Source organism: Daldinia childiae (genome assembly GCF_008694065.1).
Source record: "Daldinia childiae strain JS-1345 chromosome Unknown Scaffold3, whole genome shotgun sequence".
In the NCBI taxonomy this organism is placed as follows: Eukaryota; Fungi; Ascomycota; class Sordariomycetes; order Xylariales; family Hypoxylaceae; genus Daldinia; species Daldinia childiae.
In genome coordinates, this window is record NW_022984644.1 from 2,239,683 (window position 1) to 2,253,688 (window position 14,006).

The 14,006-nt window shown below is 45.5% G+C and overlaps 3 protein-coding genes across 3 annotated transcripts; 2 read left to right on the forward strand and 1 right to left on the reverse strand.

Moving 5' to 3' along the window:
• Positions 1-529: 529 nt before the first annotated feature.
• GL218_03330 (Serine/threonine-protein kinase nak1) lies at positions 530-3,043 on the forward strand (the record flags this gene model as incomplete). The annotated part of the gene is made up of 1 exon (XM_033579887.1): positions 530-3,043. The coding sequence occupies one exon, from the start codon at positions 530-532 to the stop codon at positions 3,041-3,043; it is 2,514 nt and encodes an 837-aa protein (XP_033436113.1).
• A 495-nt stretch (positions 3,044-3,538) lies between these two features.
• GL218_03331 (DNA replication checkpoint protein tel2) lies at positions 3,539-6,623 on the reverse strand (the record flags this gene model as incomplete). The annotated part of the gene is made up of 3 exons (XM_033579888.1): positions 3,539-5,262; positions 5,316-5,750; positions 5,801-6,623. 3 exons carry the CDS (start codon positions 6,621-6,623, stop codon positions 3,539-3,541), a joined length of 2,982 nt encoding a protein of 993 aa, XP_033436112.1.
• Positions 6,624-7,125: 502 nt separating this feature from the next.
• On the forward strand, positions 7,126-8,532 carry GL218_03332 (NEDD8-activating enzyme E1 catalytic subunit; the record flags this gene model as incomplete). The annotated part of the gene is made up of 3 exons (XM_033579889.1): positions 7,126-7,348; positions 7,410-7,706; positions 7,763-8,532. 3 exons carry the CDS (start codon positions 7,126-7,128, stop codon positions 8,530-8,532), a joined length of 1,290 nt encoding a protein of 429 aa, XP_033436111.1.
• Positions 8,533-14,006: the final 5,474 nt, after the last annotated feature.

The window sequence follows — 14,006 nt, forward strand, 5'->3', positions numbered from 1 at the left end:
GCTCTCAATGATTCATTCAGTTTTCTTTTTCTCGAGTCACCAACCCGTCCTGCTTCCGACAATTTATCGCCACAACATCAAGACAACATGGCGTTCCTAACTGATTCCCCCGTACAACCTTCCACCCCTTCTCTCAAGCGACCCCCCATGGCGGTGACTCCGGTTGGGACTCCAGCTGGGCCTATGAACAATAATCTTTTTCTTGATGATAAGAACTCCCCAGCATGGTCAGTGGATATTCCGCTAGAATCTAACCCAGGCCTTCGCGGCGGTCCATACGTCCTAGCTTTAATGGATCACCCGCCGTTAAACATACCACTCCGTCCCCCAACTCCGGCAAAAAGGCGAGTAGGAGTGGTACTAACGCTAATAAGATGCGAATATTCCTTACAAATTCCCTTTTGTCGCCCTTCATGTTCACCATTTCTAATCTACACGTTGAATCCACTATGCGTTTGTTCAATTTTAATTTTGAGGAGCACCAGCTAACCATGTCTCCCAGTTATCCTACGATTGACGTTCACACACCATGGCAACTCTTCAAGTATTTGGCGGAGGACCTGCGACAACGCGCCAAAAAGCTGTCGAAGACGCGCGGAAAATGGAAGAGGCTGTTCAAGAAGAATGCGCCAAGTCAGGAAAACCCGCTCCCCAGTACCGCCTTACGGAACTAATCGGTAAGGGGAGTTTTGGTCGTGTGTACAAGGCAAACGACCTGAGAACTTCTGCTGTAGTAGCTGTCAAGATTATAGACGTTGATGAAAGTGATACGGTGAACCCGAAGCTCGCGGATACTTACAGTGAGATTCTCAAAGAGATCAATGCGCTGCATCGTTTAAGTCAGTCTGGTGCCCAGAACATCAACCATGTCATCGAAGCTCTACCTGTTGGCAAGGCTATGTGGATGGTTACCGAATATTGTGCTGGAGGAAGTGTAGCAACTCTAATGAAACCGACCACTCCTGGAGGGTTACAAGAGAAGTGGATTATACCTATATTGCGTGAAGTGGCCGTAGCAATTTATTGGGTTCATAAGGAGGGCATTATACATCGCGATATTAAGTGCGCTAATGTCTTAGTTACCGAAACTGGAGCGGTCCAGTTGTGCGATTTCGGTGTTGCTGGTATGATGGAGACGAAGTTAGACAAAAGATCTACTTTCATTGGAACACCACATTGGATGGCACCAGAACTCTTTGACCATAATGCTCAGTATGGAACAGAGGTTGACATATGGGCCTTCGGATCTATGGTATACGAGATTGCCTCTGGTTTACCACCGAATGCGACAGCAAGGGTAGGCCTCCCTCAATTAGGTGACTACCTTAGAGAACATATACCACATCTCGAGGGTGATCAATACTCAGACGAACTTAAAAGTTTAGTTGCCTTTTGTCTGGAGGAAAATCCTTCCAGACGACCATCTATCGAACAGATCCAGCAACACCCATATATTTTTAATACGAGTTCTCGATATCCTACCTCCTCTCTGGCCAACCTAGTAAAAGCCTTTAGACTTTGGGAAGAGCGTGGCGGAATCAGGAAATCTCTCTTCGCAGCCGGAGGAGCACAAGCACCCGCTGATCTGGATTCGACTTCGTTGTCAACTGAGGAATGGAATTTTTCCACTACGCTTGCCTTCGATGAGCAGCTTCACGATATCTCAGATGGCATATCAGAAGTCCAGGCAGTCCGCGACGTTTATGGATCAGCTGTCGATTTCCCCACGACATTTGGCGAAGACACGGCACGACCAAAGGCATTAGGCAAAGGTAGACGTCGACCACCACCACAAGCCCTAGCTGCCACCAAAATAAAAGCCCCTCTAGAAAAAGTCTTCGACCCCAACACGATATCAAACTACGACGAGAATTCCCGTATGTATTACGGTCGCCTTGGGCCACCTCCGGTATCAGAGCCACCGATGACAAACGAGATTCCAGCATCTGATCTTCCACTACGCGACGACTCTCTCCACGCAACACTTCGCGAATCCTTAATTGACCTTGACGCCTCTCTCGGTGGCGGTGACCTTTCGAACTTTGTCGATATGGGTACGATAAGACCGGGCCCAGGAGTAGGGCATAATTCAGGAATAGGACAGAACCCACGAGCTTCAATGGACAACAACTGGTCTTTCTCATCAGCTACGGCGACAGAAGTACACGATAGGGCACCTTTAAGCGACCCCGCGGATATGAATAATGGCCGACATCATGCACCTGACTGGTCTTGGCCAACAAGTATCCCTCCAGCCTCCGCTAATCCTGAGATGTCACATTTCACATTTAACGAAGATCGTGGCTTTGACAGTGGCCCCGAACGTCCCCGACTCCAACACCATCCTACCGAGCCCATGCTGCCATCACAGGGCTATGATATGCAAAGTACGAGCGCACCATCAAATGATCGCATGTCCATGGCCAGCTTGATTGACCTTGATATGAGCATGCCCGAGCCTAACTTCCCAGAGTTCACACGCCCATCTACTGCTAACTCAGACATCGCATCCATCGCAGGCTCCGAAATTGGCACTCGTGAGCCTTTTGAACTCGAGCGCCACGCCTCCGTCTATGCGCCCGCCAACTTTACTAGCCGTGAGCCATCCATCTATGTTTCCGATGGCTCCGAGTTTTCTGCCCGAATAGCCAGTAAGATCGCCGAGGAAGACGAAATGTCTGAATCCAACGTCTTAAACATGACGGGACCTCCGCATCAACAACAGCTGTTACACCATCAGCACCAACATCAGAATAGCGAGTATACTGTCTCATCAACCGATACTTATGTGGATCGGGATGACGGGTATCACGGCCCTACCACTGCCGCGCACATTCTGCGGACGACGGGACCCGTACACCTCCCGTCCATAGCTCCACCATCAATAAGCGTCGTTGAGGCAAGAGCTACAGCTGGCGACGTGGCTAATGAAATGCGCCGTCTTATTGGTAGCCTTAATGAACACTTGTCGATCATCGGCGAGCAGGTCAGTAGTATGGAGCCTCGGCGCGCGGGGCGGAATAATTTCGAGGGCGCGGAGTAGCATGCCCCTTTTACAAGTGGAAATTAAGACATGTCTTAAAGCCCGATACGGTACGGAGGTAAGGGAAGATTTGTTCTCCCTTCCTTGCAATGGAGTACGACGAATAAGAGATCTGAATAACGATGGGAAGGGAATACTTCGTCTATGTATATGGCATTGATTTTTGCGTTAGCTGCTTACTATTGAGATACCACTACTTACTGCCGTCCAGGTGTAATTCAGTTCGTTATGATAAGGATTGGTATAAATACAATAATACATGCTAGTTCGATAAACCTAGCTCTCGGAGATCAATAATGAATGTTTTAAGTGAAGAGCGTACCTAGGATATCGCCTAAATAACATAGATGAGTATGGGAGGAAAGTACTTAGTAAAGGGGTACGCCAAGATGTGGCTTTTCTCTAGGACTGCAAGTCAATAATAGTGCATCATGAATGTAATAAAAGATTTCTTAAGAACCTTCCGAAGAGAGCGTAATTGCTTCCTACATACATCTACGTAAAGCCTATCAAGTCTCCCATCAGAACAGCCTGGTACTTATCCACCGCCTCACGCAAGCGGATAAGAACACCAGCAGCCAACATCTTGACTTCGTTCTCCTCGCCGCCGCCTTTGCCGCCAACATCGCCACCCCGCGTATTGTTGAAGACGGCGCTCACCCACTCGACGCTCTCTACAACCTCGCGCCCCTGTCTCTCGCAGAGACCACGCATGTCGCCCTCATTGACATCTAACAGGGCTACCAGCCCGAAGAGCACAGCCTGTGTGATGCTCAGATCGCCGACACATTGCCCTCGAACGCCGAGGAGCAGATCCCAGAACTCAGATGTCATCTGCGGAAGCGCGAGCGTGCTGGGGCCCGCTGCGTGTAAGAGGATAGCTAGCGTTTTAAGGTAGAGGGTGAGTAAGTATGGCTGGAACAGAATGCCCCTTGTCGTAGCAGATGCCGAATGCATCGCTGCCTGGAAACGCGAGGTCAAGGGGAAGAAGAATGACGATGCTATAAGGGAGGCTGTCGTGTTGGGTATAGCGCGTATGCGCGGCTTGGCCTTGCTTTTCCCAGTGTTTGAAGACTGCGACTGTAGACGCGATGTGAAGGATGAAAGCTTGAGTGCGTCTGGCCCTGTTACCGAGTCCGCTGCTTCAGCGGCTAGTGGGGCCAGGAAGGTCTGCGAGAGAGACTTGGCAAGGTTATCTAGCGCATTAGGAGGGAGGGCCTTCAAGTTATATGCTCCAGATTCAAGCCTATTCGACGGCGAGGATGCAGCATAAAACTTTTCGACTCTGGCGGGAAGCATCTTAGACGGAAATTGTGCCGTAGATCCATATTCAGATGCTTCAAAGCCCGCTATCTCTCGACCACCAAGGCCCAACACCATGAGTACGGACGCGCGCTGTGACAACGAATAGTCTCCATCAAAGAATGTCTTAGCGAACCACTGGCCCATCTTCTTTGGCTGCGCAACCACGATTGCAACCATCCCCTGTAGACGTAGATCATCAAAGTTGTCGAGTTCGTATTTGTCTTGTAAGCCGACGAGGAGAGTAGCAAGCTCTTCTGCGTGAGAACTGACCTCCGTTCCATAGTTCGCTTTCCTACGAATCAGAGTAGGGGCTGTCGTTAAAGCGAGCTTTTGACGGTCATAGTTCTCTATATCCCGGAAATAGGTAATGAGATCGCGAACATAGACAGGAGCCTTAGGCTTATCACGATTAATGAGTGTAGGGTCATCATCTGAGTCTTCGGCGTCCGAATCAGGCTTCACATACGGTACTAGACCTGGGTCTTCATCTTCATCGTCTTGAATTTCTTCGATAATGAAACCTGACTGGAGAGGCGGCTTCCCAGCCCGTCGTGCGGGTGCCACCGAGGGTCTTGTTATCTTAGGGACATTGGAGGGTTTCGGTAGGATGTCCATTTCCCTTAGTGGATCTAAAGGACCAGGTTTGTCAGACAGTTGGACCAACGATTTATACCATTTTGCTTCTTCCGTATCCATCTCGTCCATCTTGAAGTCAAGTTTTGTCTCCTTGCCATGAACAAGTCCCGAAAGAGCCTCTCCAACCACCATTCCCAGGAAACGGGCACGGTTTTGCGACGCGGCAATTCGATTAGATACAGCGTTTAAGTAAACACTTGACCGTAATATAATAGTAAGCTTTATTGGCACAAGTCTATGAACGTACCCAGCACTGAGAAGTAGTACTTGGGCATGTGCTTGTTCTTTGTTAGCTTCACCAGTGTGAGAAAATTGTATCAGTAGAACTAACCGTCTTGTTGGAGCAAGGGGGCATGCTTGATATATAGTTTGTCACCGAACTGGCTTAGGCTTTTCTCCAAGATAGTTGTTATGAATTCCTTGTCATCGCAAAAAACGGCGACGGCAGCCCGTCTGATGCCATATCCTTCGCCAATCCCCGCGCCAGATCCGCTCGTTAACCAGTTCAAGAGATGGTTCTTCCGAGTTTCATCGTTTCCTATTATCGCCTTCAAGACTCTAGATGTAGCTTGAATAATAGGGGCGTCTTTTATCTCACTAGTGTCGTGTATGGAGTTTAGGTATTTGTCCGAAAGTAGCTTCAGGGCTAAACTGAGGAATTTCCGCTGCTCAAGAGTTGGAAGAGAGCTCAATAAATTCTCAAAAGTTTCATAGTTTTCGACGTTTCGAAGAAGCAACCCCGTTATTAACGTATTAATAAGACCCTCTTAAGTGTTTGTTAGCAAGATAGTTTGTTCTACGGATAATAATACTCACCTGAATAGCCTAACCGCATTCCACGTGTCAATATATCGGCACATACTTTGAGTTCAGCTTCGCTGACCCCTGATTCAACCCAATGCACTATATTTTGAGCAAGCCAATCGATATAGAGCTTAACATTGCTAATCCAAACTTCAGCCTTCAATCGTCCGGCTTGTCGGCAAATGTCCTCCGCTTCTGCTGAGAGTGAGATGATTTTTCCGTTTGTAAATAATGAAACAAGTTCTTGGCGTACGAGCCGAATCTGAGTCGGATTCCCTGAAGAGCCAGCATTACTCCATATGTACTTTATGTCATCATGTGAACGAAGGAGATGGGCGAGAAGCTCCAGGACGAAGCTCAGATCGAAACTAACTCGTGAATCCTTTAGAGATTTTGAGTCTAACTTGGCTTCTTTCAATAAAGCACGGAGGTATGCCACTACAGCATTGATACCTGCAAGGCTCCGCAAGCAGGAGACTAGCACATGGAGGTCTCCTTTACTTCGTCCTGTGGATGCATCTTGTAGCACAGTCCAAAAGTTGGGAACAATCTCAGTAACCAATACATGTATGATCTGAGCGCTTTGAGGAGTTGGCTTTCGGATATCGAAGGAGTGGTCACCTCGCAAGCCTTTTTGTAAGTATTTTAATACGGATAGCAGAAGATCATAGCTTGGCTGGCTCTTAAGAGCTTCAAGGGCCTCTTCAGGGGATGAGCTACTAAACTCTGACTGCGTTTTAGATGCAGGTCCAGCGGGTTCGGAAATTTTGAACAGTTCGTCATGCTGGCTAGATTTACGGTAATTCTGGCTCACGGGAGTGAGTAGCCCTTCCATTTTGATAATCGACGATTCTGAATGAGATGGTCCTAAATGATTAAATTATCTGGGATTATCGCTTCTTAGCATGATACTCGCTCCCTCGATTCAGAAACTACATGTTTAAGTAGTTGATTTTATTTGAATAATAAAATTCATCTCTTCCGAATTATTTATGCGTCGCATCTCATGATATGAGCCTTTCATGAATGGATGAATGATTAAGGAAAGTAGGGATGATATTGAATGGGACCTCACCTGTTAGCAGCTGTAATAGCTTCAGTTTATAGGTAAATTACGTAAGTACTGTATATTTCAATATACTATGGTCGCATTAGACGATGACCCGCTTAAAGACAATACCATCCCACCTTTAGCGCCTCTATATATCACTATCAGCGATAAAAGATGACATCAAACTCCCCCTTCATCTCGAGAGCTCTAAGATCCTAGTTACCTAAAAGTAAGCTTCCTCTTTGTTTGTATTAGGCGTACCACGCAACGTCCGGGAGACCACACCATGGCAACCGCTATAATACAAAACGGTGCCTCAAGATGGCAATACTTAGACCGTATTCGAAGGACACCTGGTCCTTTCAATCAGGACTCAGATGTAAGCGAAGAAGCTCTCGCGACGCTGGACAAGACCAAGATCCTTGTTATTGGTGCTGGCGGACTTGGTTGTGAGATACTAAAGAACCTCGCCCTTTCTGGGTTTAAGGACATTCATGTCATAGATATGGGTAAGTTATTCTATTTACAACCCTAATATGAGACTAACTTTCTTACGTACCTATGCACCAGACACCATCGATATCTCCAACCTCAATCGTCAATTCCTCTTTCGCAAAGACGACGTAGGCAAGTTCAAAGCAGAAGTCGCCGCCAAGTTTGTTGAGAAGCGAGTCAAAGGTGTCAAGATTACCCCACATAACTGCCGAATTCAAGAGTTCGATGAGGATTTTTATATGCAATTTCAGCTAGTTGTATGTGGTCTCGACAGCATCGAAGCACGGCGATGGATCAACGCGACCCTCGTGAACATGGTGGATATGGAGAACCAGGACTCTCTGAAGCCATTGATTGACGGCGGAACAGAAGGTAGCATTTCCTCGCATCATATTTCTCGGGACGTATGGGAATCTAACCGGAGTTAGGATTCAAGGGCCAAACTAGGGTCGTATTCCCAACTCTCACACCGTGTATCGAGTGCCAACTAGACCTCTATACCCCAAGAGCGGCCGTACCGCTTTGTACATTGGCCACCATCCCCCGCCAGCCCGAACATTGCATAGAGTGGGCACATATTATTGCATGGGACCAAGAGAAACCGTTCCCAAGCTTAGACAAGGACGACCCCGAGCATATCACATGGCTATATCGTAAAGCCCTCACGCGAGCTCAAGAATTTGGCATCACAGGTGTTACCTACTCACTCACCCAAGGTGTCGTCAAAAACATCATACCAGCAATAGCGTCCACTAACGCCATCATTGCTGCGAGCTGCTGCAATGAGGCTTTGAAGATAGCCACCGCAGCTGCGCCCGCCCTCGGGTTTGAGGAGAGTTACATGATGTATTCCGGCGATGACAGCATTTACACAAACACTTTTAAGTACGACAAGAAAGATGACTGTGCTGTGTGTGGCGAAGTGGCTAAGCCGCTAGAAGTTGACCCCAATTGGACATTGAGGGAACTCCTTGACTCCTTTTCCACAAAGGCTGATCTCCAGTTGAAGAAACCCTCAATCAGAGCCGAAGGCAAGACGTTATATATGCAATTCCCACCAAGCATCGAGGAGCAAACCCGATCAAACCTAGACAAGACCCTAAAGGAAGGGTTGGGGTTGGACATAAATCATGAAGTTGCCGTGACGGATCCAGCATTCCCAGCACTGACTTTTAGATTCATTATACGTTTTGCATAAGTAAAGGTGTTATAGGAGCATAATACCATAGTCTCTCAAGAAGACTTCACTGCGCTTGTTTAGTTGGCCAACCTTACTATAAAAGTTGATTCTCCCCAATCATACACATAGGCATGTTCGTACTAGTCACAGGTAAAGATGCAACTGTCTTACTCAAGCAAGAACCCTTACTGAGTTTTCAAAGGGTATAGTTTCAGCAGATGTGTTGTACTACGTCAGCTAGTAGTCCAATTCTCTAAGGTAGCGCCTAAACTGATGGCTTGCGTTGTTTATAGCTACCTGGGCCAACGAATTCTATGTCTTATAAATTGTGGCAGTTTGAAACCGGACTCATGTTCTGTCCATGTAAATCACTCCATAGCGTTTACTCTTTCGACGCGTATTCCACGGGGAAGAGTTGATACATGTCACGATCATATTTTCTTTAGGTGGTCTTCCCTTTATTCAGTTTAGTTTAGGGTCGTGACCACGGGATATAAATATCGAGTTAATAGTCACCATGTTATTCTATTATCTGTCACATCACGCCAGAGATATCGTACATATCAAACCCTCAATTTCAAGTCAGAAGATATCTTCATTATTCATCGTTCTTAGCAACTAGCAAACAGCCATGAGTCACTCCAATCAACACAGTTCATTACGCTCGGAAGAGAGGCCACGACGAACACCAGAAGATACTCTCTTCAATGTTCAGGTATATCAACATGACACGAGCTTAAGATATAGTTGGAGTGAAGAGCAGTCAAAGATATTTCAGGACTATGTCCAAGAATTTCCAAACAACTACGCACAGAAACTCGACATACTTCTAGAGAGACTAGATCTTCATGGCTATGAAGGAATCGAGACTGAGCAAGGCTCCAATTTCCAAGCATTGATCTTGATTCCAAAAGTGTTGCGGAAGATTACAAATATTATTAATAAGTCCCAAAAAAGCAAACACGGCGGTAATCAGTAAGTATTCTATGAACCATTGTGGCCTTTTCTGGCTACTTAAAACCATGTATAGCAAGACAGATTTAGAAGCTGATTCCTATTCTAGACGCACTTCACATAATTCTAACTCGGACTCATATACTCAAGCGAGTTATCACTATTCACCCCGACCGACTTCGGGTCCTTCAAATGAGAATACTGAGCTCCAGCGTAATTATGAGGACGCGATTAAGAGCCTACTTGAAAACGATGAGTTCAAGAAACAAGTACGCTTATGTTTAAACGATATTATAAGCGAAAAAGCCAAGGACATCGATAAAATTGTAAAAGGATAAGACAAAAGAAAAAAAAAGGGAGGGGGGAGGTTTGCTGCTTTTTGTATTATCAAGGTTGATCTATCGAGTTCACCAAGTCTTTAGGTGTCGCTCGTTTCCGTTTAGTCATTCATTCATTCGCTTTAATTAATAGATAAACATATAAGTGGGCTTAAAGCCCCAACGACTATATAGTTAAAACCTCTTGATGATTTATCTACAGTGTTGAGATCTTTTATGCTAGTTACATTATATTAGTACCTATCACAATAGTTATAACTTAGGTACCTAGGTACCTAAGCAACTAATAATAGACCTAACTTCCTTACGGTCTATACTTGTGAGGATGCCAAACAGGGTTGGAATAAAACAGGTTGAAGAAGAATCTGACAAGGGAAATTTTATCTTCGATATTCCTTTGGTTCATAATATCTACGTCGCTTACCTCATTTATACATCTAATTCATTTTCGCATCTAACAATTCGTATCATTATCTCCTTCACTACAGTATAAATATATGTCCTAGTCATTATTCCATTACAATGTACCTAAAGCTTAGCAACGATGATTGGTTGGCATAGCCCCAGACGGAGTCCGTGCTAGGTCGTATTACAGGTACTTAAGGTACTATAATTGTTAATCAACCCCTGAAAATGTCAACGACTAAGCCAAACTTGCAGCTCGCGATACGAACTCGATAGCTACCTATTGTAACAAGTCCTACGACGGCTGCCCCGAGTATAACAGCGAGTCAAGCGTAAACTTATATAAAATATTTAGACGAAGATGCTTATATACGGAAATATGAAGCGACACCAATAGCAGGTTATTCAAGTCGCGATAGATTTCATCAAGCGTTAAGAAAATGGTCGGCGTACCGAAAAGCAATAGGTGCGACTTTTGTAGGTGGCGGAAGACCAAGGTACGTGCGTTTTTCAGCTCTTCAGCTACAGCCCTACGCGGGCAATTGACATCATTTCGGTAGTGTGATGAAGCTTGGCCAACCTGCGGAAGCTGCAGAAAGGCAGGTAAGGAATGTTCCGGTCCATCAAAGCGCGTAAAGTTCGTACATGGTGGAAGACATAATCGTCGAGATAAACATGAAGATGGCCAAGCTGAAAAGAATGCTATTACAAGTCTTACAGACGAAGCATTGGATACCAACAACATAGACTGGCTAAATCTCAAAAATAAAACTACTGCAAACGGCGCAATCTTCTCCAAAATGAGAATATGGAATCAGAAACAGCGGATACCAAACAAACTATCCGGGACTCAAGCCGATCTATTGGCGGGCAATCTAATAAACCATCTTAACAACAGCGAGGGAACAGGGTATAGCCTAACGGTATTCTTGAGCACATTGAGATACGTACCACCCCTCCTGGAGAGCAGCGAGGCCTTATACGATGCCACCAACCTTCTAGTATCTACGTGGTTACAGCTCTGCCGGGGAGCGAACCCCAATGATGTTCTTAGACTTGTATCTTATAACCGTGCCCTCCGCAGCTTGCAAAGAGCCTTAAACGATCCGCAGAAGCAAACATCATCTGCTACACTAGCTGCAACCATTTATCTTCAAATAATCGAGGCAAGTAGTCTTACAGTAATCTTTAGGTAAATAGTCTAACTAATGCCAATGTAGCATTTATTCGACTACTCAAAAGGCATCGATCAGATATCTCATTGCAACGGGATATACGCCATAATGATGAAAAGGGGAGCCCCAAAGCCGGGAGACGCTCTTGGCTGCCAACTCATACTCGATTCCTTCGGCTTTATGGTAAATGATATACAGGTCTTGAGTCTAGGAATTGAACTTACCTAGCTAATAGACTTAATAGTTCAAGCTTCTCATAAGAGGTGAGATCGACAACTTCTTCATGCGACCTGACTGGGAGAATGCACTTGTGAACTTCTTCGCTCAATACAAGACCCGAACACCAATTCTCGTCGAGATCTCTAAGATCATCCACCAGTCCACGATTCTTGCTGATGTCGTAAGACGCTTCGCAAAGATCCGCACCATCCCCGAGCACCTCCAAGACTTGCAAACTCTTGAAGCGCTCTCTATAGCTCTTAACGACGTAGGAGAGAATTTCCGCGCGCTCGACCGAAAGACCGTACAGCCCCTATTGCAGAGCAAAACTATTTACGAAGAAGATGACCCAGAATCGCCTTTTAGCACGAGTTACGTGTTTCCCAACGGCGTAACTGCATTGCATTTCACTAACGTAGCCTCCTTTAACATCATAATAAATACGCTTAGGCAGGAGTTAAATGCGATGTTGGACATCGACGACCCAAGCCTAGAAGCCGAATGTCTCGAATGGAGTGGGCGGATCTGGAGGTCTTGTCGATATACCCTATCTTTGAAGCCGCTTGGCTCGGCGTCGTTCAGCAGACACATATGTGTATCATATATGTTTGCAGGGCCTCCTGACCGGGCTTACCTCCTTGACGTTTTGGAAGAAACTGACAGCTATCGACAGCAGTCTGCCAGAAGGTGGACGGAGTCAGCTGTGTTCTCGCAATGTAATAGCCTCCTAGGACGATGATCTGGGGAAAGGTGATATAGGTGGTCAATTATTAGGAGTGTCAATGATCGCTTGGCTTAGTTCGGTCTAGCATGTCACGCAAATCCAACTAGTTCTCCATGAGAGAGAATATCTGTATCTAAGAGTAACAATGATGTATATATCTAAAGAGAATCTATGTATTTAACGCTGACCGCCCGAAAGACCACTTTATCCACTTATTCTCGGTAATATAAACATTTAACGCCATACCATGCTAATTGCGAATCTTCAATGAGAGTAATATACATTATAGTACACTAACTATGGTAGTCTAGAATGCAAGCATGGCCGCGGGAACAATAGCTAAGCTAAATATTGCTCCAACTATTAGAGTATCTTTGGTAATGGTTCTTGTGCCTGTGAACTAAGTTAAGAATAAACCAACGACGTACCACAAGTCTGGAGGGCTTACTAGAGCTGGAACCCCCGGAGTTGTTGTCCTTGGGGGTATGGACGGTGATTCCGAGCTTGCTCTGGACGTTCTTAGCATAGTTAGGATCATCTACATCGAACGCTTCTTTGCAGGAGCTGATATCGTGATGGTCGTCGTCATTGCCCCCGTTGCAGCAGTATGTTTTGCCGCCCGTAGTCTTGCTTATACCAGGGCAGCACACGCGATTGTTTTGCCCACTGACAATCAGTTGCTGGTCTCCACATGCGTAGTCCTCTAAGCCCTATAGAAACGTCCATTAGTTAAGGTAGCCAATATTTCTAAGGATAGGTTGGTGTTTTACATTGACTTGTGGCAACGTTGCGCCAACTGTGAGAATGGCAAGTAGGGTACTCGTAAAGGAAACCATAATGTGGGGTTAAACGCTGGGTGCCACTGACTTCAAGAAGTAAGTATTAATTAAGGAGGTTTAGTTGAAGGTTGTTAATTTATAGCCTTTGGTAGTCTACAGCAGATGTGTAGGTCTCCTTCTTCTCCCCAAGGAAAATAAATACCAAAAAGAAGTCTGCGTCTAATAATAAATCACGACCATAGCGAATCTATTCTTGTAGGCAACCAACGCTACATAGCTACTCGAAACAGTAACTGATATCTTCACGAGCATAGTCAGCTTATGCAGCAAGCCTCAGACGCTATCCATAAGCCCCTAATTTGTTGTTATGCAGCGATCTATCAATAAGCCTCTCAAAAGTGCTCTAAGACGATGGCGTACGTACACCCAAGTATTTAAATAGAATAGAAGGGAATTTTTATAATTCGTAGCACAGAGTTTCTTTACTTAAGTAGAAAGATTGGATATGATATTAATACGATATCTCTACACACTACGTCTATTAGATGGTGATAGCATTCCTTACTGCTAATAGTTTACCACAGGGCAACTTGTTTAATAGAAATTATTCCCTTGATTGGAAAGTCTTCCCTGACTTGATTGCCTTTGTAGCATTCTTCGTTAAAATATGCCAAGTTATCAGTACTTTTTGATTGGAATCACCCTGAAAGGGGCAATATTACGATAGGAGTTGCGAAGCTCTCCATACGAAACTAGAGAGTATATCACCACATAATGTCCCTAAGCTTACTCTATGTAGCTAATGTGGAATTAGAATCGGATCGGTAGCATTTTCTATCAGCTCGGCGGCCCGGACAACGCGAGGAACTATTCAGTTGCTCAAATGGTAAGCGACGAT